General features: G+C 35.2%; 4 protein-coding genes and 1 non-coding gene across 8 annotated transcripts; 4 read left to right on the top strand and 1 right to left on the bottom strand.

The window, feature by feature from the left end:
- The first annotated feature begins 725 nt into the window (after positions 1-725).
- On the top strand, positions 726-7,371 carry LOC100793193 (probable galacturonosyltransferase 6). Of its 2 annotated transcripts, none has more exons than XM_003553432.5 (9): positions 726-1,205; positions 1,323-1,357; positions 1,742-1,777; positions 1,885-2,032; positions 2,113-2,189; positions 3,417-3,736; positions 4,184-4,541; positions 5,844-6,359; positions 6,866-7,371. In XM_003553432.5, the coding sequence occupies exons 1-9, from the start codon at positions 1,094-1,096 to the stop codon at positions 7,139-7,141; spliced, it is 1,878 nt and encodes a 625-aa protein (XP_003553480.2). In that variant the 5' UTR covers positions 726-1,093; the 3' UTR covers positions 7,142-7,371. The 2 variants fall into 2 exon arrangements, with proteins under 2 accessions (XP_003553480.2, XP_006604482.2); XM_006604419.4 differs by having other exon boundaries at positions 727-1,205; positions 2,119-2,189.
- Positions 7,372-8,677: 1,306 nt separating this feature from the next.
- Positions 8,678-10,030, top strand: LOC100306223 (uncharacterized). The gene is made up of 2 exons (NM_001248707.1): positions 8,678-8,839; positions 9,476-10,030. Exons 1-2 carry the CDS (start codon positions 8,743-8,745, stop codon positions 9,775-9,777), a joined length of 399 nt encoding a protein of 132 aa, NP_001235636.1. The 5' UTR covers positions 8,678-8,742; the 3' UTR covers positions 9,778-10,030.
- A 3,938-nt stretch (positions 10,031-13,968) lies between these two features.
- On the top strand, positions 13,969-19,785 carry LOC100792669 (F-box/LRR-repeat protein 17). Its single transcript, XM_003553431.5, has 11 exons — positions 13,969-14,889; positions 15,181-15,282; positions 15,990-16,134; positions 16,261-16,445; positions 17,292-17,396; positions 17,928-18,025; positions 18,110-18,327; positions 18,418-18,484; positions 18,588-18,673; positions 18,883-18,981; positions 19,389-19,785. Exons 1-11 carry the CDS (start codon positions 14,258-14,260, stop codon positions 19,452-19,454), a joined length of 1,803 nt encoding a protein of 600 aa, XP_003553479.2. The 5' UTR covers positions 13,969-14,257; the 3' UTR covers positions 19,455-19,785.
- A 756-nt stretch (positions 19,786-20,541) lies between these two features.
- TRNAD-GUC (transfer RNA aspartic acid (anticodon GUC)) lies at positions 20,542-20,613 on the bottom strand. Its single transcript has one exon. It is a non-coding gene; the product is annotated as a tRNA-Asp (tRNA).
- A 34-nt stretch (positions 20,614-20,647) lies between these two features.
- Positions 20,648-25,917, top strand: LOC100798850 (ATP-dependent kinase-like protein notR'). Of its 3 annotated transcripts, none has more exons than XM_003554230.5 (12): positions 20,648-20,800; positions 20,889-21,010; positions 21,253-21,296; positions 21,777-21,854; positions 22,495-22,687; positions 23,127-23,157; positions 23,241-23,299; positions 23,560-23,633; positions 24,301-24,387; positions 25,360-25,421; positions 25,523-25,551; positions 25,688-25,917. In XM_003554230.5, exons 1-12 carry the CDS (start codon positions 20,737-20,739, stop codon positions 25,772-25,774), a joined length of 930 nt encoding a protein of 309 aa, XP_003554278.1. In that variant the 5' UTR covers positions 20,648-20,736; the 3' UTR covers positions 25,775-25,917. The 3 variants fall into 3 exon arrangements, with proteins under 3 accessions (XP_003554278.1, XP_014627603.1, XP_006604481.1); XM_006604418.4 differs by having other exon boundaries at positions 20,675-20,800; positions 20,910-21,010; XM_014772117.3 differs by lacking the exon at positions 21,777-21,854.
- The last annotated feature ends 270 nt before the right edge of the window (positions 25,918-26,187 follow it).

The following is a 26,187-nucleotide window of genomic DNA, read 5'->3' as shown; positions in this document are numbered from 1 at the left end:
CAACTAATTAACAAAATTCAATTCATTTTTCTATAAATATTTAAGTAAAATTTATTCAAACAAGACCTAAGTGCGTATTTATCTTTTTATATTTTCTTAAGGTTATATTTTATAAAATTTACTTACAAACAAGTTTTCTTTAGTTCACGTGTAATTTTAAAATTTAAGTAACATTATAAATTACTATAACTTACATAAATATTTAATCTTCTTCTAAAAAAATATTTAATCTTTTATTGTTAATAATTAATAGTAAAAATAAATTAAAGAGATAAGAAATTCAAGATTAAAAAGTAAAATTAATTTCTCAATACAAAAGAACCCATATGGCTTTTTTCTCAAAAAAAAAAAAAGGAATCCATATGACTTGGTAAGAAAAAAGAATAACTCTTAAAATGGCTTTTATTGTAGTTCTAGAGTAAAGCAAGCCATCAAAATCCGAAGCACTTGTTATTAGATCCAACTCCTTTACATTGTATTTAGATGGCCAAAAAAGAAAAAGAAATAGAGGTGACCTAAATAACATAAAAATATTAAATATTTACTATTTATATAAGAATCAATAAAACTCATTTAGCATTCACTTAAATAAAAATAGTACTCTTAAAAAGATAGTAGTAGTTTTATAAACAAAAGTCACACCTAAAATTAATAATAAATAAACACTCACTTTACACGGTATTCTTCTTGTTATTTTGATGAATGGCATGAGCATGTATTATCACATCAATGCGTATCTGTCATCTACTACTGGTATGCAATATGCATGTTATGTTCAACTTCAAGTACCGCTTTCCATTATTCCTGATTCCATTTCCACCCTTGCCAAACTGCGGGCACAAGTCCCAAGGCAACCCCCATGGTATATATAGATTTAACGCCAGGGGTGAACATGGAATTGGATCATGCAGCTGCTTCCAGTTTCTCTCTCTAAAACTCGCAAAAGCGAATTACTGAAACCCTAGCCTCTGTTTCTGTGTTTATTTACTTCGATTCTACGCATCGAATTCAATTCTCTGTGATCTGAACCCGTGAAATCAATGTGCCTCTTTCGGAATCGCAGAGCGAGCAACGGTGACCGCCATCATCATCGATGAAGCGATCGGGTCGGTGGCAGAGGACTCTGATCCTCGCTCTTCTCTTTCTCTCCCTCGTTGCTCCGCTCGTTTACGTCTCTCACCTCCTCAACACTCTCACTTCCGACGGTAAATAAAAACTCAACTCCTTCGCACTCGCCCGTGCATACGCCACTTTCCTTGTTCTGTGTGCTCTCTCTCTCCGTTTTAGTTGACTTTTTGCGTTTCTGTTAAATTGCGTTGCAGGACGACGAGATTTTCTTGATGATTTATCGAGTTTTGTAAGAATCTTGCTTCTGAAGCCTGATCAGTTTATTTTATTTTATTTTTGTTTATTTATTTAATTGCTTCTATAGCTCAACCTGTTTGGTTTCCGAGAAGGAATACCAGTTAGATGGAATAGAATATAGTGAAACATTTCTTTCTTTCTCTCTTTTTTTTCAAAAATTTTGATTTACCGGTGTGTTGAAAAGTTTGCCGACCGATAGCTTACTGGAACTTCTTGTACTTTCAATAATTTTAGTTTTGGATAAAATGATTTTTCATGTTTAATTATTTTAACTGGATTTTGTTTTTTTTATGCTCCATCGGCTGCCAATTGAAATTCTACAGCTTCTGATGCTTTATTGTGGATTTGGGATTTGATTTTTGTTTGTATCTTGCAGACACATAGGTCAGATCCTTTAAATGCAATTGAACAGGTAGTGGAACATGTTTTTAGTTTGTCTTCATCTTCTTCTCTCTTCCCCTGGTGAATGGGAGAATTAACTTTTTCCTTGGTATTTTGGACCGTTTTTATGAAATTCAGGAAGGTGCTGAAGAATTAGAAGAGCCAAAGGAAATTGTTTATAAAGAAGAAGATTTTGATTCAACAAATAGTTACATTTTGCAAAAGACTAATGATACTGCGGCATCTAAAAGTGAGGGGTACAGAAATAACACTTTGGAAAGAAATGGTTGGTATTTGTAGGTGCACTTTTGAATTTTTGTGGTTTACATAATCCCGCTCAAGTCTGAAAATTTTGCTGTTATCAAGTTTCAGAATTCGACCAGGACAAAAAACAAGGCCAGGAAGCTCAGCAAAAAGGATTATTCTCCATGGACGGGGATGTGGTTTGTGCTAATTCCTTTGAATTACTGACTTTAAAAATTGAAGGCCACATGATTGCTGTACTTGTTCTAAAGGGAATTTTTATTTTTTTTTAAAAAAGTTATCTGAAGATTCATGTGTTATGTCTACTTGGAAAGAAGTTGCAGTGCTATCAAATTTCAGTAGATACTATCATTCTTTTGATACTCTACTTTTCTGCTAAGATCACTTCATATTTCATTAAGGTCTTCTTCCCAATTCAAGTATATCATTATAAATTTGTGATGAATGCTTGATTTGTTTTTTGTTTTAAAAAATTGGATACAAAATGTATTTGTTTGACAGTTAAATGAACAAGATTGGTGTAAAAATAATTCTGATATATCACCTGTGTGCTTGAGGTTTTATTTTCAGATTGCAACTTCTTTGATCCTAATTATATAATATTGATGATAAGAAATTGGATTTTTGCTTGTCCATTGTGCACTTATTATCTACTTTCTTTTTACTATTCTAAATGAAAATACAGATCTAATTAACTAGTCTTTTTTGTATTCACTATATAATATATAGTGCCTTATCAGTTGCTGACCTTATAATTTGGTTTAAAATTTATCAAACAGCTTAGCCTCAGTTTTGGTTTCAATCTGAGATTGTAGTTGGATAATCAACTTAATACCTTTGAATGCTTTCCACTTTTTTTAACATTACTAAATATCAATTCTTCCCTATTGTTTGAATCCATCTATTCTTGATGCCTAGCTAGGTGGGAAAGATCAAATGACTTTGACAAATTAATTACTTTTGAGGTTTTGCTGTTTACCTACCTTGAAATTTATGATTTATTCAAAGGATTGGGGGATTTCTGGCTAGTTTTGCAAAGGGGTCAGTTTTAATAATTGAAGTCCAACATAATTCTGTTATGAATTGTCCAAGGTCTTGTTGGTTGGTTTTGGCTTCAATATCCATGTCTAGATGTGAGCTGATCTGCTATTGGAGTAATTTAAAATGGATTAAGAAATTAATGATAAGTGAGATTGGTTTGTTACACAGGTTATTTACCTATTCCATTCCGAACACAAGAATGTGACTTTCTTTTTATTATGTTTTGTCACATCTCCATTTATGGTGGCAAACTTTATATTTTTTATATACCTATATGTGTTTGATTAATATGTAAATGCAACTTGGACATGGAGAGATTTATTGTTACAATGTTATATTAATTTTTACATTGGTTTTATTTGTAGAATGTATTTAATACAACTGTCACACTTAAGCAGAATATGCACACTCAGTCTCAAAGAATGACAGATGTGAATGTTGAAGTGATAGATAAGAAATCTAGTCCAAAAGCAATCCAACATCGTCAGAGTTCACGCTCTCAGTCTCAGAGAGTGACAAATCAGAAGGTTTTGGAGATTAAGGATCAAATTATTAGAGCCAGAGCATACTTGGGGTTTGCTCCTCCAGGCAGCAACTCACACTTGATGAAGGAGTTGAAGCTGAGAATTAAAGAGATGGAACGTGCTGTTGGAGAAGCTACTAAGGATTCAGATCTGTCAAGGAGGTAAATTTTCCTTTGTAACTCTACAACTTGAATTTAGTTTGACAGTTATTTATTACCTGTATTTATTAAATACAACATACAATTTTCAAGAGAAAGCTAATGCTTTGGTCCTTGTTGAAAGATACACCATTTTTCATTTCTTCCCACAACTAATTTCATCAACTGATTCCCTGAATATTTCAATTTTCTTAGTGAAGCAAATTAAATATACAAGGTTTCAGCAGAGAAAATTACAAGTGGAGGAGTCATATTAAGAAACACATTTTTCAGAGACCAAAACATAAATTTTGTTACAAGTTCACATTCCAATCTGTGAAAATCTGGCAACTGCTTGTCTACCAGTATAAAAATAATGATGGAGAACATTCATGTCTATCATTTTGATGTGATGTGAACTGTTAAAAGAAAATGGATGTTTTTCAATCTGAAAACAAGTGAACTTCACAGTGCTTTGCAGAAAATGAGACACATGGAGGCTTCACTGTCTAAAGCCAACCGTGCTTTCCCAGACTGCACTGCTATGGCAGCTAAGCTCCGTGCAATGAATCATAATGCTGAAGAGCAAGTTCGTTCTCATCAACACGAAGGAACATATCTTATTCATCTTGCTGCAAGGACCACCCCAAAAGGTCTTCACTGTCTTTCTATGCAGCTAACTGCTGATTACTTTGCCCTGAAACCCGAGGACCGGAAGCTTCCAAATGAAAACAAGATTCATGATCCAAAACTTTATCATTATGCTGTCTTCTCTGACAATCTTCTGGCATGTGCTGTGGTTGTTAACTCCACTGTCTCTAATGCCAAGGTAAATGCATTTTTTAAATGGATTAGCCTTTTATTTTTCACCTTTGATTCAGGTGTTTTTTGCTTTTGGCTAATGTTGAACCCTGATGCAACTGCTTAGAAATAAAACTGATAGTAGCAAATTCAATATTAACAAATTTAGCCATCAATTTTTTTTCAAGTTAGTCCCTTAGTGGATACTTTTTGGACAGTTGATGTCCCTCAAGTCTCCTCCTTATCAGCCAAAACTGTATCTACACTAAATTGCAGTACATGTCTTCAATTTTTTATGTTGTAAAAACCATTGGAGTGGGTGGCTATAGGACATGCAAAAAGGATGCAGGATTCTAACTCCAATTTGATCTCTTTCTTATCCTTCCTTGACCCCACTTATTCTTGGCATTTGATTTTGAAATATGCCTGATTACATTGTAAAAGCTATCTTAGTTGCAGCTCTTGGCGCTGCAGAAGTTAATGAAGAATTAAGAAGTCAAACCAGTAAAAACACGAGAGGATATATGATCTTTCATAATGGAATAACACTTATAAATCAAACTTCCTTTAAAATACTTCCCTTTTTCAACATTCAACACCTTAGTTTCTGTACTGCTCTTTAAAACTGAGTTTATGTATTTTGCTTACAAAAAACATTTCCAATAACATCACATCCATCATTAACTAATGAAGAAACTTTGATTTTCTAGTGAGGAGGAGTTCTTTCTACTTTATTAGCTTCTCAGCACTTTATAGAAGTGTCTATCTTGTAACTTATACAAGAGATGCAGTGAGAAGAAAGATGGGATTCCCTAATAAGTAACTCATTCCTGTGAGAATGCAGTCTGGTGTTCTGTACCCACATCAAACCCTGTCACTTTATGTTTAGTTGATGAGGACTGGATTCCTTTTATTTATGAAAAATGCTAGCAATACACTCTTTAATGCACTATTTTAAACACACTCTGTTATTGACTGAAATTTATTAGCAATCATGAAATTAAATTGTGTGGCTCTCACACCTTGTTTAATGAAAACTCGCTATTGCTTTTGTAGTTTCCAATCAATTTTAACCAATAGTATAAAGTGTGTTAAAAATAGTGTATTATAGAGTATGTTGTTAGCATTCCTTTATATTTATATACAACATAAATATAATGGCATCAATTGATCCATTTAGTACATTTCACCTAATAAAACAAGACTTGATTGTGATGTTATAACGATTTATTTATTGGAGTTTGTGAGAAAGTTCTTATTGAATATGAAGATAATAGTTAAGTCTGTGTATAGTGACAAAAAAAGTGTGACAATGACTTTTAAATTGCAGAAAAAGGAGAAACTTGTTTTCCATGTAGTGACCAATTCACTCAACTTTCCTGCAATCTGGATGTGGTTCTTATTAAACCCTCCTGGCAAAGCCACAGTCCACATACAAAGCATAGAGAACTTTGAATGGTTGCCCATGTACAATACATTCAACAAACATAATTCTAGTGATCCAAGATATACTTCTGAGTTGAACTACCTGCGTTTCTACCTGCCAGATATCTTCCCTACTCTAAATAAGATTCTGCTCTTTGATCACGATGTGGTGGTGCAACAAGATCTCAGTGGACTATGGAATGCCAATTTGAAAGGAAAAGTAATTGCAGCAGTGGGCACCTGTCAGGAAGGTGGAACCTCATTTCATAGGATGGATATGCTCATAAACTTCTCAGATCCATTCATTGCAGAGAGGTTTGATGCCAATGCTTGCACATGGGCATTTGGGATGAACTTGTTTGATTTACAACAGTGGAGGAGACATAATTTAACCGCTCTCTATCACAGATATTTGCAAATGGTATGGTTAAATAAATGTTTTCATTTTGTAGTACACTTCTTCCTTCTCTGTTCAGAGAGACCACTTTTTATTCCCCTCTCCCACAGAAAATTTTCCTACATCTAAATTTCTTCAAATCTTCAGTTTGGCTTCTGGGATTGATGAATTAGAGTTCAAACGCCACTGTTAGCATGGGTTACTTGAAATTGTATTATATTAATCATAGTGCACAGTTTTCTTCTGCTTTATTAGAATGATTAATCTAGTAGTTTTATGACTCATTATGGATTTTTTTATCTGCATGTTTAACTAGTCTTAGGAGGTCAAAGATTTGACATGTCCATGACATTTAGATTTGTTATTCAAAGCAACATTTTTATTTTTCTAATTTTGATGGTTGAATCTAATGAGGGAACATGCCAAAGTTCTTGTTTAATTTGCAGCTAGATGGAACACAAATTTAGTTCCTATCAAATTCCGATGCAATTATAATCTTGATGTGTTTCTCTATGTGATTAATTGCACAGGGTTCCAAGAGGCCGTTGTGGAACATTGGAAGTCTGCCTTTAGGCTGGCTCACTTTCTATAACAAGACTAAGGTTTTGGACAGACGGTGGCACATTCTTGGCCTTGGTTATGACTCAGGTGTCGATAAAAACGAGATTGAAGGGGCTGCCGTTATACACTACGATGGAATTAGGAAACCATGGTTGGACATTGCAATGGGAAGATACAGAAGTTATTGGACCAAATATATGAACTTTGACCTCCCTATTTTGCAACGTTGCAATCTCCAGGCGTAGCCCAAAATTCAAATATTATTACTCTACCTGGCTGGTTTTATTTGATTAATTTGTTGGCACATTAATTGCCTGCTTCAGTCGATTCTTTATTGTTCTTTGGCGATTCTTCTTGTAAAGCCCTTCATAGATGCATAGAATTTCCTACATATATCTTTTTAGAAGCTTAGCTAATTTGTAGTGACATTCAGATGAAATAAGACTCGCATAGGTATTTTAGCTGCTTGGAGAAACCATTATTTGTTGTGTACATAATTCATTCCCGTGCTCTCTTAGGTCGTGCTGCCTCTGATTACTATCAATTTACACCAATTGCTAGCGGACTGGAAATTAAAGTTAAATTTTATTTTGAGGAACTAATTTATACAAAATTGTGGAAATGACGGTTGCGATTTGAATTGTAAGTTGTAACGTTAATTATGCCGTGTGATCATTTTTCTTGTTGTAAGAAGCTTGAAGTCAGTTGGATTCATGTATTATTATTCGTGTAATGTATAACTTCTATTAGGATATTGCTATTTGCACTATCCACTGGGATGCACTTTAACCATATCCCAAAATTGTTCCTTGAGGAATTGCACATGATTATTTGATTTCACTCCGAATAACAATGAAATCATATTTTTTTTGTTTTAAAAGACATTATAATAGATATACCATTCTATTGTGTTATCATCCGATAATGAAATCATAGTTTAATGTGTTATTTTTCAAAATAATAATAAAAAATAACACAGCAAAAATGTGATTGTATTATATTCTGGGTTGAGAATCAAAATAAAATCATATTTTTGTTGTGTTTTTTAAAACAAAATAAGAAATACAAGATTTTGTTATAATTCTTAACCCAATACAACAAAATAATACTTGTGTTGTGTATAACAAAATGAAAAAAAAAACAAAAAAAAAAACCTTACCACTACATAGGGAAGAGAATGAAAAAAGAATGAAGGAAAAGGAAGAAGAGAGAAGTTGGAGGGAAAGGGAGGGTGGTGAGAAGAATGGGGAAAGTGTTGGGGGGGGGGGGAGTTAGAGAAGGACACTTTTGTCTATTCTTTCGTTACTTTTCAAAAGGTGTTAGTGAAAATAGTAAAAGTGATAATTGGAAATATTAACTTCCTCTCTATTATGTAGAATGTGATATGGTGGCCCAAATGATTATGAGACACTCGTTGTGGTGTTAGAAATTAATGAGAGAGAAAATTAGAAGTATGATAAGTGATATAATATGTGATAGGAAGATAAATAGAGGAAAATAAAGAGTGTTGATTATGTGTTAAAAAATCAGTGATCAAATGATAATGTCAAGATATTTAGTACTTACTACGTCGTTGTTACTGGTTGGAGAAGGGGCAAGGCCAATGACGCTTCTATTTAGTGAAATATCAGATACAGAATGGATTATGTGACACGTGGAGAATAAGTATTGGGACTTTTGCAGATATGGATATCAAATTACGGGTTTTCAACCTATCCATGGTGTGTGGCGTATGCACAGACACTAATAATAATAAAAAATTTGAAATCTTTGCGCATGCTTATGAAATAAACTGCAGGCGTAACAAAAGTTGCGTAGCCATACTCTGATTCATTAGTGAAGAAAAATGGCAACCATCATCGCCGGCATCCCAACTACATCGATCACTCGCGCAGGTCTTGTGCTCAAACGACCTGTTGGAGCCTCGTCCTCTACCGTTCTTGGTAAGTTTTTTCTTGACAAAAGATGATATTATGATTTAAGTTTTTTCCTTAAGGAAGATGATAATATCATTTCTTTCTAGAATAAAAGTGTAATTAATCTCTTTCCATTTCTGATTGATTTCCTTGTGATCACAACGTTGTGAAACCATGTTAAGAAGACTAAAAATAAAGGGAAAAAAGATTTTGCAGCTTCAGAGTTCTCATCTTTACCAGTAGGATCAGGCTAATGACATCTACCAGTATGCATGAGATTATAAGTTCTAATCCAGTGTTAATATTACACACACAAAAAAAAAAAAACAGATTTCTCATATTAACCCACTATGGTCACTATGGTCAGACAATCAGGCTAATAACAAGTACCAGTATGCATAAGATTGTAGGTGCTAATCTCAGTGCTAATATATAGTATACAAAAAAATATATCATATTCAATGTTATAGTTGGATTTCAGATTTTGCTGATTAATAGAAATTATAAAATTGACTTGGTGGTTAAAAAGAGAAAGGAAAAGTAAGAGGTGGTGGCTTCGAATCCCTCTAACGGACAGAACCTAACAAATTAACAAAAATTATGCTGACTAATGAATCAACCTGTTCCTTAAATTAACTGACATCATTCGTATATAAATTGTAGGATTGCCAGCAATGGCTAAGGCAGGGAAAGTGAGGTGCTCCATGGAGGAAAAGCCTTCAAGCAGCTCAAATATAGGGATGGGGGCATCCTTGTTAGCAGCTGCAGTTGCCGCAACCATGTCAAGCCCAGCCATGGCTTTGGTGGATGAGAGACTCAGCACTGAAGGAACCGGGCTTCCCTTTGGGCTTAGCAACAACCTCCTTGGTTGGATCCTGTTTGGTGTCTTCGGTCTTATATGGGCTCTCTACTTTGTCTACGCTTCCACCCTTGAAGAGGATGAAGAGTCTGGATTGTCCCTCTAAACCCCCAAGTGGCGATGCATGCATTGTAGAAATTGCAAAGAATTATCTCTTTTTCTGTTGTATTAAAAAATTATTTGTGTATCCAACTTTAAACTTCTTAAGTTATTGATTTCTTCTCACCCAGAGCTTTCTCATTGTTTATTCTGTTTATGCCTTTTTCTTTTCGGTAGCTTGTTTATTGCTACTCTAGCATGCATTGAATTCTAGCCCTGGAAGTGGAAAGTAAGACTAGTAGAGGGATCATTTTTGGTGCTTATACGAATGAGATAACTGAAGCAAAATCAGTATGGGATGAAAATATATATAAAAGAATAGGTGTGCTAGAAACATGCTATTTTTTTAACACTTTTATTACTGGTTTAGAAGTTGTTGGAAATAATAAAATCATGAAAATGATGTATTAAATAAGATGTAAAGACTTTCAATTAATTTTAAGAGAATGGATCTTGCTAACTAATATTTGGTTAATGAATCAAGAAATAGAAAGTTTTTATTGCTGAAGTTGCATTCAAAATCACCAAAAAAAAGTGTATTGTTTTACTTTTGTAATAAAAAAAACAATTTTGATTCCTTAACCAGCTAATGCCTTAAATACATCAACCAAATATATATATATATATATATATATATATTATATATATTTTTTTTATATATTATATATATATATATATTATATATATATATATATAAGGATGTATTGTTAACAGAGTTCCTAAAAGAAATACATGTTATGTTTTTCAAATGCATTTTTCATTTATCTATCCGTGGATTTACCGCAACTTTAGTCAAAAGGTCTATTATCTTTCTTAAACGTCTACCCGTGTGTTTGATTCAACATTAGAATCAAAATATGTGGATCAACAACGTTAAAATATGGGAGTTGGATGTTGATTTTACTTAATTTGATGCCAAACTTATTATTACACAGTTAGCTGAGTTAGATATACAGTTAAGCTTGAAATTGCTATTTTCTGTTAGTCAGTTTGCTTAGTTGGCATAGTTAGTTACGTGGGCTAGCCATTATAAATACACTAGGTGTAAATACACTCTAGTGAGTTTCCAAATAATGTGAAAAGTTGATCAAAAGCTTATAAATTATTTATTTAAGCAATATATTATCAAGATATTCATTTCAATATTTTTTAAGCAACTCATAGAAATATTTTGCTAAAAAAATGTTGAAATGTTGCAAGACCAAATTAGACTTTCTTTTTTAATCAAGACAAGTTATTTCACAAAACTAATTACTAAAAATGAGTGTTTTACAAAATTATTTGTTTTTCATGGATGATTTTTACCATGTAGGATATAGGAGGCATCACCCTAATTGTTACCTTATGTTTTTGTCTGTTCTATAACAGGATGTGTTATCCCAATACATTCCATCTTTGTCAAATATTTTGTGTTGACTTAACCAATGCTAAATTGAATAAAAATATTATTTTTGGGATTTAGTCATTAAACATGTATTTAACATTAGAGATAAAGCATACCAAGATGGTATTGTAAATATGTAGTTACAAATAATCCAACCAAAGTAATGGGAATTAAACCTAACACAATTCCAAATAAATAAAAAACTAATCATTTTTATTTGTTCGAAAGGTAAAAAGAAAGGTATTGCTTCGACAAGAATGTACTGAACGAGTAATGTTCTCGATAAGTCTCATCTTTCGAAGGTGGTCGCCCACTCTACTGCATTGTGGGTGTGGACTTGCTCCACTGCAAAATCGATCAAGGGTTTGGGATGAGATTTTATGAGCTTATGCAAGTCGTTTAGCCTTTGAAAAGTGGACCAAAAAAGTATGTCGGTCGAGTTGCCTTCGTCTATCAAAACTTTCCTGGCGTCCTAATTGGCGATGCCAACCGTAATCACCATTGGGTCGTCTTGCTCGAGATCGACTCTTGCAAAGTTAGCGTCGGTGAACGTTATTGGTGGGATTGATCTCCTCGAGCTCGTTATGGAAATGTGGTTCATGCTTTTGATGGCGTGTAAGTACCTCTGTTGAGCCAACTTCGTGCTATCTTCGCTAGTGAAGCCGCCTGCATTGATGTTGATGACTCTGCGTCTCCCCCCTTCGTCGGCGATTGAGGTGCCGATTTGATTTGGCTTGGCGTCGATTTGTTTTGGTTTGTTGCCATGAGATTGTATTCATCGACGTCCATGATGACCTCCACGGCCCCGACTACGAGCTCGGTAACTGCCTCTGTTGTTGTTAGGGGTGTAGATGTAGTTGACAAAAGCACCCTCTTGTATCAACTCCTCTATCTTGTCCTTTAGGGTCACACATTCCTTTGTGGTATGACCAAAGTTCTGATGATATCGACATGTCTTCATTTCGTCGGCTGAGTTGATTGACCTTGTTGGAGGTGGTAAGGATAGGATTTTTGTGTTGAATGCCTCCTCAAGTAAAGGTGCTTGGCTGACGTTTTAACGGTGTGCAGTGTTGGTACTTCGGCTATCGGCTTGACTTTCCAAAGGATTTTTCTTGGATGGGTTTCGATCTTTGTTGTGGTCGCCTTTTTTTTACTTCACCAAACGTACTTGGTTGCGAAAGGCTGATAACTCCTTCATTTGGATGTATCCGTTGCTTGGGCTCGAAGCTTGTTCAAATTTTTGGGTTGCTTTCAGCTAAGGCTGTCGACAAATGGTCTTGGCTTGAGCGCCATGGTCAAAGAATGTAGTGCGACACCAGGGTCGAGGTCTATGATTCTAACAGAGATAGCGGTATACCTCTTCATGAAAGATCGTAATGACTTGTCATTCACTTGGCGAAGGTTGACCAGAGCAACGAATGTGGTGTGGTGAGGGCAACTGGTTGCATATTGCCCTCCAAAGCACTGGGCTAAGGTGAAGAAAAAGTCAATGGATCATAGGGGTAGGCGCTTGTACCATGTCAGCATTGGCCCTTTAAGGGAGGTGGAAAAGACCTTGCACATCATGACGTCGTCATTGGAATACAAATTGACTTGTGTGGTGAATGTGTCTAAGTGTTTGTTGGGATTGGAGGTACCATCATACCTTTCAATGTTCAGGGGTTTTTAGGTTATGAGTAGGGGGTATCCATGATGTCATCTACAAAAGGGTGCTAGTGAACAACATTATGGTGGGTGTTGAGTGATCTAGGTAGAGAGTGGATTGGATGTTGCTTGTGGTGGTTATAGGAGGAAAATTGAGTGTGATTTTCCTGGGTATGTGTCTCGACATGGGTGGGTGGTGGGGACGAGGAGCGAGGTGGAAATGGTGGTGATGGGGGTGGCGAGATTGTAAGTTGGGCTCTGAGGTTCACATTTTCCTCCCTTAGTCATCACATGTTCGCCTCATGTTGTTGCTTTAAGGCCTCCAAACCAGCCTTTGTTTTCTTCTATAGTTGTTCCATTTGCTCTCGAATTTCCCACATGATTGATGTCTTGGCTCGTGTGGAGCGTGCAGACGAGTTGGGATCGTCTTTCCTTGTTGATACCATTTTGTGACCTAGGAGAATTTTTCTCGGTCCCACGGTGGGCGCCAAATGTTCCCGTTGAGTTTCAACAAGGTTTGACCGAGTTGTCTGATCCTCTTCTTCTCAGTGGGATCTCCGACCTCCAATGTTGAAGTGGAGGGAGGTACTTACAAAGGGACTCTGAAGAGCATGTTAATGGTGCTCTGAGATGTTTATGTGTTTATAACTGGGATGAGTAAAACGTACATAAGGATCTCCCCTCTGGGTTTATATATACATGTCCGGTGTTGGTGGAGTTACACAATGTTTAGAGCCACGCAACTGCTCCTCTATGCATCATAACGAAGTTCGTTGGTGACAATTAGAAATCACCAGGTCCTCACGACCCAAGTACGTGCCGAGTTTCATCGGCCATACAATACACCATTAATTATACATTATACATGATTTACAAATGAGATATTTGATATTTTTAATTATTTTGTTTTATATTTATTTTAGTATTTTTAAATAAAGTAAATTTTAAACTAAAATTTGATTTAATCGAACTTGATTTGACTAAGAATGTTTCTAAAATGGTGGTATTAATCAAATTTTCTTACAAGATCACTCACCAACAGAGAATCACTTTCAATCCACCAAAACTTGTAGTCATAGTATCAAGAGAGCTGCAAAGTTGAGTAAATATCCCATGTTTCAACCACTGGAACATTGCAAGTTCCTAGTTGTGCATAAAACCTCAAACCCAGAAGCCATTGCCGTTGATGAGAACTCCACCACAAGCAACTTACAGCCCGCGAGCAGTCTCTAAGAAGCTACGGTGGCTAGAGGCTTCAATCCTTGGTTGCCCAATTTCAAGCTTGGCATGAGAAGGAGTTTACGACCTAAACATTTTATCCCAATAGATTTGGCTTTTAAAATAAAAATAAAAACCACCCAACCATTTTTCAACTTAAAAGCTAAAACATTAGAAGAGGGAAACAAAAGCAAAAAGGCGCGAACTCTCCCGCGCTAACGTCTTTATTTTATTTTCTCCAATGCTTCCTTTGCCGTCTTCATTCACCAAACCAAACTCCCACACTTCACAATTCACAAATCACACTATGCAACATTTTCACCCGGAGCCCCACATCGCTCCCACCGTCTCTTCCGACGCTAAGCGTAGCGGCAAAAAGCGCGGCAGCTACAACTGCGGCCGCTGCGGCCTCCCTAAGAAGGGCCATGACTGCACCGGCAAGACCGCCCCCACTCCCACCTCCGCTTCTTCCGCCACCCCTTCCCACTCCTCTTTCTCCGCCGTTTCCGCTCCTTCCTCCGGCTCCGCCTCCCGCCGCCCGCTGTCTCACCTCCGCCGCGCTCTCTCCTTCGACGAGGACGAAGCCGGCAGGCTCGATCCGTCGGAGCCCGCCGATGTGTGGTCTGTAGAGGATGATCTGGATTCGTCTGGTTTGCCGGGGAATCTTCTATGGGAAGTGTTGAGGAGGCTGCCGCCGGCGGGGCTGTTAACGGCGGCGATGGTGAGCAGAGGTTGGAGGGAGATGACAAGGAGTTTGTGGAGAGCGGCGGAGGAGTTAAGGATTAGGGTTCCGGCGTGGGCTCAGGTGGGTTTTGTGTCGTCAATTTTGCAGAAGTGTCCGGGGATCGTGACACTCTCTCTTAAAATGGAAAGGTCTGTGGTCAATTTTTTCTTCATCTTTAACTTAAATTGAAAAAAATGAGATCGAAAGGTGTAATTTAAAACATGCAAACCTTTAAACCTGCACCACTATGCAAGATCTTTGCAATTCGTAAGATGTGATTTGATTGATGGATGAAGAAAAGGGCAAATCCGAAACACACGATGCTATAATTTCAACAACGAACCAATGAAAAGAAGATCGTGCTTAGAATGAACTAAAGGATAAAGTATTTGTGTTAAAATTGAAATTGTAACTGTAAGTCATGTTTGTTGATGTTGCAGTGATGTGGATTCCACGATACTGGCTTGTATTGCGTTCTCGTGCCCTAATTTGGCATTCTTGGAGATCTCGGTCTCTGATCCTGCAGTTAATCGGATCAGCGGGTATTACTCATGTTCTTTCCCTTTCTTTATTTATTTACTTTCGTTTCTCATTGGAAAGGTTGAGCTCTCGAGTTTGCAATTTGTGTAAGGAAAAATTTGAACAAATGATTGTGGTTTTATTCAGTGACACAAAATGATATATAACTTGAATTTTCGTACAACTTTTGTGTTTATATATTTAAGTATCTTTGTTCTACTTTATATAATTGTTTCTAATTAGGGTTTGGAATGTCAGATTTTGAGATATTTATTGAAGTTGATGATTGTATTTAATACTTGCTAATTTGGTATTAGTGGATTGATTATGAAAGTTTATGTTTGCAAGTCATGTTTAGGTTCTTTCGTTATAGATTTTGGTAGATCTAGAGAAATGACATTGAAAGAAATAAAATAAAAAAACTGAGGTTAACATGTACTTGAGAATGATATTTTGAAAATAAGTTAGAAGATTTAATTTTGATTAGATGGTGAAATAAAATTGACTTTGAAGTGTAAACATGGATGCGCAAGTATGGATATATTTTACGAGCCTCGTACTTCAAAATCAATTTTTTGTTGTCGAAAAAGTTATAAATTTCATTTTTCTTAGAATTGATAACTTTGGCCACCACCAAGCCATAAACAATTTGTAGTAGCTTGTAAGCTTAACTAGAGGATGCCACTTTTTGCTGATTAATTTTGTCTATTCTGCAACATTAACAATGCAGGGGTGAATTTGCTCGATTTGTTGCTGATAAAAAGAGCCTCAAAAGCCTCAAGATGGAAGGTTGTTCTAACCTTGGAGGTTTTGTTCTTTGTTCGTCTAGTCTTTCTACCCTTTGGCTGTCTGATTTATACTCTCTGTCTAAAATGGTGATTAACTTTTCTATCATTTTTTATTATCTTGTGTGATGTGATCAATTTCTTAATTTGATATATCCCTTTGATCTTGTTTTTCAGAGTGAACTCTGGTTACTAACAGATACTCTGAAATGGTAGGTCTTTAATTGTCCTCAGTTGAGAGAGGTTTCATTGGAGTTTGCTCACCAAGAAAGTGACAGTACTGATCTTACAACCATGGTTGAAGGTTTGGGAAGAAGTTGCCCGAGGTTGAAAAACATACATATATCTTCAATGCATCTTTCTCATGCTGCTGTGCTTGCTCTTACTGCTGCTCAGTTAAGGTTTGTCTAAATCTCTACTATAATCCATAATACCGGTCAATATTACCTCACCTCAAGTTTGTACTAGACATACCCCTATATATGCACAGACTGAGTGAGTGAACACAGATTTATTTCATATGTTGTTGTTGACATGATTTTTTCATTATAAATATAATAGATATTTTTTTATTAAATACTTTAATTTTGTTATCCTAACAAGTTCCTTAAGCACCCGATGGTATTTTCATTTACATGAGAAATTGTCTTCCTTGTTTGATTTTTTGTTATATTCCATGCAGCACCAATATTTCATTTGCTTCATTTATCTGTATCAGTAATTCAGTATCCAACATAGATATTAATACTTTTGAATACTTCGTTGATATCAGCAAGGGATTCAAGCTTTAATTTCTTTTTATTTTATGAAATTCTAATATTGCTATATGTAAGACGTAAAAAGATGTATAATATAGAAATATAGAAGTACTGTCCCTTGATGAACCCAAAATGAAAACTCTTTTCTTTATGAATGATCTCAAGGAAGGTAAGGAGTTAATACTTCCTTGTAATCACAAGGATTTATAATTTTATTTAATTTTTAGTAATGCCAAAGGAGACTATGATTTTGTGATTTATAATTCTTAATTTGGATTTTCAGAATTAACAGTTATATATTTATTATGTTTTATGAATTTTATAGTAAATTTGTATTATACATGTACTGTATCTTATATATTTTTGCAAGTATTGCCATATCAGATAGCAGTAGAGTATCTATACATAATAGGTTATATTTGATTTTTAACTGCTGCAACATCCGCCTTAATGATAAGCTTGACAAAATTTTGTTGTTTCCATTATTAGGGGGCTGCGAATGCTTTCACTTGTTCTTGGATCCGAAGTTACCGATGCATCTGTTGCTGCAATTGCCTCAAGCTATCTAAATCTGGAATTGCTTGATCTCAGTGGGTATGCGTGTTTCTATTCTAGTTACCTTCCATGTTCTATAGGAGTTCTGATGTGCATATGCCTAGAAAATGGAAAGTGGAAACAATTAAGGTTCTGTAGCAACTTGATACAGTAAACGCTAAAAAGAAGTGGAAAACCCATGATAGTAACACATAGTTCAAGAGCGGGTTAGTGGATCCTCTCCGGTCAACTCCATCTTTAGTCAAATCACAGTGGTTCGTTGTATCTAATAGTCCACAACCATTGGTCAATTAGTTGTTAGATTGGTTGTTGTTAATAAAGATCAATGTTAATCTATAAATTGGTCAAACAATGATCAATCTTTTGATTGATTGACCAATTGCAAAATAAATTGATCAATAGCTGTGAACCATTAGATGCAAATAAATTGATCATGCTATGAATGACTGAAATTTGGTTGGTGAGGGCCAGTGAGATTGTTGATTGGAGAAGATCCAGATCGAGTGTGTGAATGTGTTACCTGTTTCATGAAGTGTGTTACTATGTTTAACGGTTTAACTAATGTCACAGATCCAGCATCAGTGACAGTGGCATTAGCATGATTTGCAATGTGTTCTCTGAAACATTGACAAGGCTCCTTCTCGCTCTTTGCCCCAATGTGACTTCAAGTAATAACTGTTTTATTTAATTGCTTCACCAACTTTCATTTGGTTTAATTTCTACCTTCTAATCAATTGTCTCTCACATTTCAGGTGGCATTCAATTTGCTACGGCTCAATTGCCACATCTTGAACTTATGGACTGTGGCATGACCATATGTGAACCTAATTCCCACCATCCAACTGCTGATGAAAGTAACCGCAAATTACAGAAAACATTTGCTACTAATCTACACCTTACAAACCAAAAGCTAATAATCAAACATAGTTGTTTAAAGAAACTTAGTTTGTGGGGATGCTCAGGCTTGGATGTAAGTTTTATTTGACTAAACAAGTTTGTTGAGCATGTTTTTGCTCATGCTTCTAATATTTGGAATTTCTTTTTTTGAATTAACATGCAGGCCTTGTATTTAAACTGCCCACAACTCAATGATCTTAATCTAAATTCTTGTAGAAATTTGCATCCAGGTAGTCATTTTACACCATGCTCTATTGTCATTATCAGCCAAAAATTTGATGCAACATTACGGATTTCCTTAATGATTGATCTTTCCCCCCTTTTTTTGTACAGAGAGACTGTTGCTTCAGTGCCCCAGTCTAGAAAATGTGTATGCATCTGGTTGTCAGGACATGTTAATTGGGGCTATCCAAAGTCAGGTAACAAACCAGTTCAGATATTTTCTTCCTAATTTTGTAATTCTATATGCCTTTTGAGATGGAATCTTCAGTTGTTACTTGTCAAAGTAGCTTATAAGCTATTAAAATGGCTTATCAAATACTTGAAAAAAAATTTGCAGTAGTTAATGAATAAAACATGTTCTAACGTCTGATGTACCTTTCCATGCTTGGTTGTGATTTGTTTGCAGGTTTGCAATGCTTTTACTGATATGGAAAACCCTTCACCTTGTAAGCGTTTACCTGATGGCTCCAAAAGGGTTCGGGTACCTCATTTAGTTAATACTGAGGTAAGCTAAAAGAAATAACAGATCATGTTTTGGGATAATTTGGTGCGATTTTGTTCTGCTTAGGAAACAAAAAGTTGAAAGCATGTTAGTAGGAGCTAGGAAGCTATCTCCATACCACGCATGCAGTCTGATGCTGCACCGTGGCAAGTGGCTTTCTGGCATCTTAAATAATTTCATCCAAATTTTAATTTTGTGCAACAATGTTATCATATGACCATGTTCTACAAAGTGAATCGGTGTGTCGTTCCTTTCCCATATAAGTTGGAAGGGGATTCAAAACTTGCATAGATTCCTTAACTTGTGCTATGCTTTGTACTATTGCATAAGAGGATTTTATTTGGACTTGAACCTCAGCTTATAATTTTTTTCTTTTTACATAATTTACACAATTTTGTTTCAATGTGCAGTCGCCTGAGGATGAGAAGAAGGGAAGGAGAAAGAAGAGACGGCTTTGTAACGTGGTTGTTGATTGAGTGGATTTGTAGTATCATTCAGTGAGAAGAAAGACAAAGGATATGGATGAGTAAAATGGGTCTTAGATCTTGTGTCTTTCTCTCCTGATGTCAACTGCAGCTGTCATAAGATTAGGGGAGATAATTGATCATTGCATATTTGTATTAATGTACTCCCTTTTGAGAATGGCTTTAGCGTATGCAATGTCTAGTATTTAAAACTCCACTAGGCACTAAACAAGTCATAAATGTTCAAGTTAGGTTCTTGAATTGGCGCCCATGAACATAGAATGCGAATTATAGTCTGCTCAGTAGTCTGTCATTCCGTTCTATGAAAATTTTCGGTTTGCTACCTCATTTTTTTCAATAAATTTGATATATTTTCACCCTGAAAGGAAGCTATTGATCGGGTGTCTACAAGTAGTCTCAATATAGCCGCATTAATCGGTCTTGTATTTTTTGCATGGCCAACTTCCTATAATCAATCAGGCTGGAATTCAATATGCAGATGTAATATATATAATTTTTTCAGCCTGGAATTCGTATAGCATGTTCGGATTCCCATCCTCAGTAGCTTTGATGCCCATCACAAGCAAAATAGTTGCTTGAGTTTGTTTTGACAAAGATTATGCTTCATACGTTGATCAGAAACGCTTAAACAAACCTTGCAGATAATGTTCGATTTGGAAACAGTCGTGAAGTATCAAATGATGGTTCAAATTTAAATCCTTTTTTGTACCATCTCAAATTATCCTTATCATATTCGGGCTATTTTTAATTTATTATTATTTTTTCTTTTTATTTTTTACTTTAATTCACGATGTTATTTGTTTTTATAAAATTGTAAATTCTTTATATAATTTTTTTAAATTTAGTTCCTGATATTCAAAATGATTTAAAACTTGTTTTGAGATTAAAAGGGATTAATTATTTTGAAGGAACAAGTAAAAATTTCAAAAAAGCAAAATGAAAATAATTTCATATTATAAAACCTAAAGAGTTATTTACTAGTGTTGATGACTAAAATAAAATTATATAATTTCCCGTTGTGATGCATTGAACGCGCAACTAGCACTATTAAGCTAAAAGAAGAAAGAAGAAAAAAATTCGCCGTTGCCGGGGATCGAACCCGGGTCACCCGCGTGACAGGCGGGAATACTTACCACTATACTACAACGACTTAATGATACTTATTTCAAACTAAACCTATTTAACCATTAATAAAATCAAGTATGTATGTGAAAAGCGTGAGGCAGTGTTGTTGTTGACATGGTTGAAGGCGAAGGCGTTTGAAATCGAGTAAATGGAAGCGACATTCTCTTCAACGACGGCAAGAGGATACTGGAATCAGACACGTGGTTCGACAGGTCTGCTTGTAATCCTTATATGATTCTGAACAATTTGCCAATGGAATTTCTTCTGCTACAACATTCCCTTCAATTTCGCTTCACACAGAACCTTTGTTGCTGAGAGTAGATGAGGCTCGCGATCGGAAACCGAGTTCACTGTCCATTGCGCGGCCTAGCAAGTTCGTGCAGCTGTCACTTGCTCGAACCAGGAAGAGTTCTTTCTTTAAGGTTCATGATTCAGATTTTTCTTTTTTGAAACTATGATTCGATTGCATAATAGAAAAAACCTCAAATACAATACACAAAAGATTTGAAAATGTGAATTGATGATTTATCAAATCGAATTTTCATGTTATTTTGATACAATATTTCATTTGCATGTTTGAAATTCCAAAGGCACACAAGTTTTAATTAGTGTGAGCGCTGCATGCGTTGTTAATTCTGTTTGGTACCGTTTTTCGCTCTGCCAGGTGTTATCTGCTGAAAAGGAACAAATTCACGTTGTAGAGGGAAGGTATACCGTCTTTCGTGTTATAACTTTCAAGTGTTTTAATCTTCATACATACTTTTTTCTTTCCTTCACTTGCAAATTCAAAATGAAGATATGATATAAATGTCAATTTTGTTTGTGGAGTATGGTGCAGCGAACCTATTATTCATAGCCTAGATTTGCTAATCGTCTTATGGGAAATGTAGTAAGAACTCAATATAGAATGCAACTTTCCTTACGTGATAATGATAGACACTGAATCTGTGTCTTTCTTTTCTTGTCCACAAAGAACCATAGTTATTCAAAAGCATGTTTAGCTGCTATCATTGAAACTTATGGAGCAGTTGATTCCTCGGGGAAAAAAAGAAATAGGTGAACCTGAAAAAGCAGCATGCAAAGATGAAAATAGCATTGAAATTTGTCTACAAAGTTTTTTGTGGTAGAATACGAATAGATTGTCTTAGCTGAGTTGATATAGTTACATCTGTTGCTTGCACTTTGCAGTCGTGTTGATGAGTTATATGATGCATTGGTTACACGTATTCTGCCTTTGGTCTCAGTGTCATCAAATCCTAATCACAAGTAAGTTATTGTTTGTGGAATTACAAAAACAAATAAAGTTTGATCTGAGTATTGCTGCAATTATACAGATGAAGTTTGCCTTTGTGGAATGATGTATTTCCATCACCATGCATGTATTATCGAGCCATTAAATGTTCACACTCCACCAATTTTGTGTCTTATATGCCAAATGCATTGATGGTGGTTGTTTATTGTCAGCCCCATCCACTGTATGATCCTGAAGTATTATGGCATTGCCTTAATTAAACTATGATTTATTACTGAACCTTTATCCAGTTATCATGACAGGAATTTTCTCATTTTTGCTTTATAATATAGTGACTAACAAAATTCTGTTGTTATGAAAGCTTCAGTGAGGTGGGGCAAAACTGCTATTTTGATGATCTTTTTCTTGCAATTTTGGACTAGATTTTTAATCTGAAAAACATCTGAAGTTATCTTCAATCAAATGTATGGCTCCTGTACTATGCCAATTATTGTATGAAGAACTTGGACTAGTAAAGTAGTTAGATCTCGCTCCTCTTTTTTTGGGAGGTTGGTGAAGCAGAAGATATCATCAAATGTCAAAAAATTCTACTGGCCTTTTGTGTGATATTCCATTTATATTCATGGAAATCATGATTTCTATGATACTGCACAGGCTTTTAGTTGGGCTGGCTGGTCCTCCTGGTGCTGGAAAAAGCACTCTAGCACATGAAGTAGCCAGACGTATAAACAAACTTTGGCCAGAGAAAGCTTCTTCCTTTGACTCTCAGGTTCAACTTCCAGATGTTGCTATTGTGGTTCCCATGGATGGTTTTCATCTTTACCGATCTGAACTAGACGAAATGGAGGTTAGTGTCCTTCAGTTGCTCACCATTTTTTGTTATCCAAATGAAATTTTATACCGAGTTTATTTCTTTTCATTATTCTTAGTGGTGATCTAGAGTGATAAGTTAGAGCAATCCATCAAATTAAATGTACTTGAAAGTACAGTTGGTGGGTGATCTGCTGTCATTTTCTATGTGACAAAGTATTCAAATGATTGGGGTATGAACATCTCATGATATTTATTTTATAGATCTTTCCTTTGAGATTTAAATGAGGCTACATTCAGATCATTGGGAGATTAGAACATAAGTTATGTCCTGTGCAAAAAATAAAAATAAAAATTCTATTTAGTTAACTACATTGAGTACACTGTATAAATACTCATGAACTAAAATCCATATTTATTGTCGATAGCATGAGGAATTATAATTCTGATATTCTAACCGATGTTTTTGATAATAGAATCCCGAGGAAGCACATGCCAGAAGGGGAGGTAAGGAACCCCTTTTTATTACTCATCAATTTCAGACATTGTATTTCTTAAAAAACCCATTGACTTTCAAATTTGTATATCAGCTCCCTGGACATTCAATCCATTGCGACTACTTCAATGTCTCAAGAATCTGAGAATGCATGTAAGGTTTATTAAATTTTTTAAGATTTAATGTTGTTGTTGTTATTATTAATATTATTCAGCATGGCTTGGAAAAGTGGAAACTTTAGAATTGGTTTATTGCCTTGACTTTTTCTCTCTCAAATTATATGCATTATGTTTATGGGAAAATTCTGTGTGAAAGCTGGGATGCACAGAAAGAACAGTAAGCATCTGTGCACTGACATGATGGAGTTCTTATCTGCTTTGTTCTGTTGCATTTTGGTGAAACAAATTCTTCAGGGATCAGTTTATGTACCATCATTTGACCATGGTGTTGGGGACCCAGTTGAAGATGATATCTTTGTGAACCTTCAGTGAGTATCTTAACATTTAAGATGTGGTCCACTCATCAGCATTTTATTAATTTCTGACACAAATTATGATATATATTGAACAAAAGTAAATGATGAAATATGATTCAAAATATAAAAACAGAGACATTGTCATCATGAGGTCAAGCTAGGGGCAATGAAATTCAAATTCTCCACCATTATAATATGCTTGTGTCTATATTTGAATTTGTCATGTAATCCACTGTTTTAAATTTTTTGAGGCCAATCTATAGTAGTACTAATAAGCTGCATCAAGAGGTAAGCTGAAATCCAGGTGATCACATTGAAAATCTACACGTTAAAGAATTTTCTGTTGAGTAAATGTACTAACTATAATTGAATTTTATGGTAGTTATATACATGTAACAGCTCTAGCGTTTAAGCCCCAGGTAGTCATTAGTTTTGTTGTTCATTTTGTTATTGAGAAATTCTGTAAAATTAATGTCAATAGGCAATAATATCTTGTGAATTTTTCCTGTAACACTTCTATTCTTATTTTTTTGCTTATCTCCAGTTATCTTTGTCTTTTTACAAATCAGGGTAATTGATTTTCCAAATTGTTGCTTCTTGTTACATTGCCAGCTTATTTTGGTTTTGTAGATATATACTGCTGCATGGACAGATTCCTTTGTTTTCTTCCTTTGTGTAGGCACAAGGTTGTTATTGTAGAAGGTAACTATTTGCTCTTGGAAGATGGGGTATGGAAGGAGATATCGTCTTTGTTTGACGAGAAATGGCAAGTATTGATTTTATCAAGGCACATGTTTCTTCATATATTTTTCCGTTGGCCTTGAAAGTTTTGAAAGTTGTATGTTAATTCTGTTATGAAAATTCAGCCTTGAGCCTGTGACACTCTGCTTGAAAATTCTTCTGTGAAAATTATTCTTATGAAAGACAATCGTATGTTTACTGAACTATATATTCAGCTGAACTAAACATTCAGCTTAGATTAGCTTGTGCTTGTTTCATGCGCATGCCATTATTGTTATTAAATAGGTATTTGGTTTTTGAACCCTAAGTAGATAGATGTGCCAATGGATAGAAATACTAGGGCTATTGATTCACTCCGAGCTGTTATCTCAATTTTTTTTCCTTTCTATAATCCAATATTTAGCCTAGTCTTTCACTGGTTAAATTGTAAATAAATTTTAACCATGAGAGTGTATTCATTCTGCTAAGAAAACAATGATTTTATTATACCCGTATGTTTGCTTCCTTTTTCTCATTCTACAGTATGTACTGTTTACCAAATACATGTCCATGTCTTTAGTCCCATGCTGAATACAGAAATCTACAGTTTTGTTTGGAATCAATTATATTCTCACATAGCTGAGTATAATGTTTTGACATGGCTATTAGTAGCCTTTCTAGTGCACCATTATTGAAAGAGTTCATTTAAATCTCAGAGTAACTACTTCTAGTCCCCATCACTGGCTTATGCTGTCTATCTTTCTTGCTAATAGGTGGTACTAAAAACAGGTCATAACTTGCATTTTGTTTCAGACCTACATAACCTATACGACTGGGTCTATTGGTCAATGTTGTGGAATGACAATTGCTTGGGCAATTTCATGATCCGTAGAAAATGGCTTTATATCTATCATGAAAGATGCAACCTAATCTGATAGCAATTTCTGCTTTTGCAACTTAAAAGAGAATTGTCAAGGATACCAGTTTTTCTAATTTGTTTGTCCCTGTTTTGTTCTAGGTTTATTGATATTGACATTGACAAAGCAATGCAGCGAGTTTTAAAGAGGCATATTTCAACTGGTATTTTCTAAGTACTTTTCCATAATATGTTATATCAGCTTCCTCCGTAGAGAAGGCATATTGAATTTACTTGTGATTTTCGCTTCCTTCTGCATCTATAGGCAAGCCTCCAGACATTGCTAAACAGCGGGTAAACTTATATTTTAAATTGTGATGTTTGCTTTTCTGATTATCTATGCCCAGTCGAGTGTTGACTATATATATTTGATCTATTTTGTTGGTATTGAGTAACACACTTGCATGCAACACTAAATTTCATGATGCAGATAGAGAACAACGACAGGCTTAATGCAGAACTTATAATGAAGTCCAAGAAAAATGCTGATATAATAATAAAGTCAATTGATTTCTGAGGAATCGGTTTGTGCCAAGTCAAGCCCAAGGAGAGTATTATAACCTGAAAAGGATGTCCGTAATAAATGAATTGTCCTTGTGATTTTTCAGAGTACAACAAACTGAAATTATTGTTGTTATTATACAACAGATTTTTAGTGCATTTTTTATTTTTTATTTTCCTCTGCCGTAAATTTAATTTTTTAACAGCTCAAATCCTAAAAATTATCCACAGGCCACAGCTTTAGTGTAAGTGCAGATATTTTGGCAGTGGGCCCAAGTACATACAACTACAAGACATGAGAGCCACTGCTACTTCAGATTTTGGGTGTGTCGGGGGTTCGAGAGCCACTGATCTCGTTTTCTGTCCTTTCAACTAAAAATATAACATTAAAAAAAAAAACTTTGAGAAAGAATGTTAACTTTTATTTTG

This window comes from Glycine max, chromosome 19, assembly GCF_000004515.6.
Source record: "Glycine max cultivar Williams 82 chromosome 19, Glycine_max_v4.0, whole genome shotgun sequence".
NCBI lineage: Eukaryota > Viridiplantae > Streptophyta > Magnoliopsida > Fabales > Fabaceae > Glycine > Glycine max.
This window is presented reverse-complemented; position numbering and strand designations above follow the sequence as displayed.

Excerpts from the sequence above, each read along its gene's own strand:
- LOC100793193 (XM_003553432.5), top strand. The coding sequence starts at position 1,094 with ATGAAGCGATCGGGTCGGTGGCAGAGGACTCTGATCCTCGCTCTTCTC. Across the intron at positions 1,358-1,741 it reads TTGATGATTTATCGAGTTTT|ACACATAGGTCAGATCCTTT; the intron begins GTAAGAATCTTG and ends TGTATCTTGCAG. Across the intron at positions 2,033-2,112 it reads TAACACTTTGGAAAGAAATG|TTTCAGAATTCGACCAGGAC; the intron begins GTTGGTATTTGT and ends GCTGTTATCAAG.
- LOC100306223 (NM_001248707.1), top strand. The coding sequence starts at position 8,743 with ATGGCAACCATCATCGCCGGCATCCCAACTACATCGATCACTCGCGCA. Across the intron at positions 8,840-9,475 it reads CTCGTCCTCTACCGTTCTTG|GATTGCCAGCAATGGCTAAG; the intron begins GTAAGTTTTTTC and ends TATAAATTGTAG.
- LOC100792669 (XM_003553431.5), top strand. The coding sequence starts at position 14,258 with ATGCTTCCTTTGCCGTCTTCATTCACCAAACCAAACTCCCACACTTCA. Across the intron at positions 15,283-15,989 it reads GCAGTTAATCGGATCAGCGG|GGGTGAATTTGCTCGATTTG; the intron begins GTATTACTCATG and ends TTAACAATGCAG. Across the intron at positions 18,674-18,882 it reads TTGGGGCTATCCAAAGTCAG|GTTTGCAATGCTTTTACTGA; the intron begins GTAACAAACCAG and ends ATTTGTTTGCAG.
- LOC100798850 (XM_003554230.5), top strand. The coding sequence starts at position 20,737 with ATGGAAGCGACATTCTCTTCAACGACGGCAAGAGGATACTGGAATCAG. Across the intron at positions 21,297-21,776 it reads ATTCACGTTGTAGAGGGAAG|TCGTGTTGATGAGTTATATG; the intron begins GTATACCGTCTT and ends TGCACTTTGCAG. Across the intron at positions 23,158-23,240 it reads AGCACATGCCAGAAGGGGAG|CTCCCTGGACATTCAATCCA; the intron begins GTAAGGAACCCC and ends TTTGTATATCAG.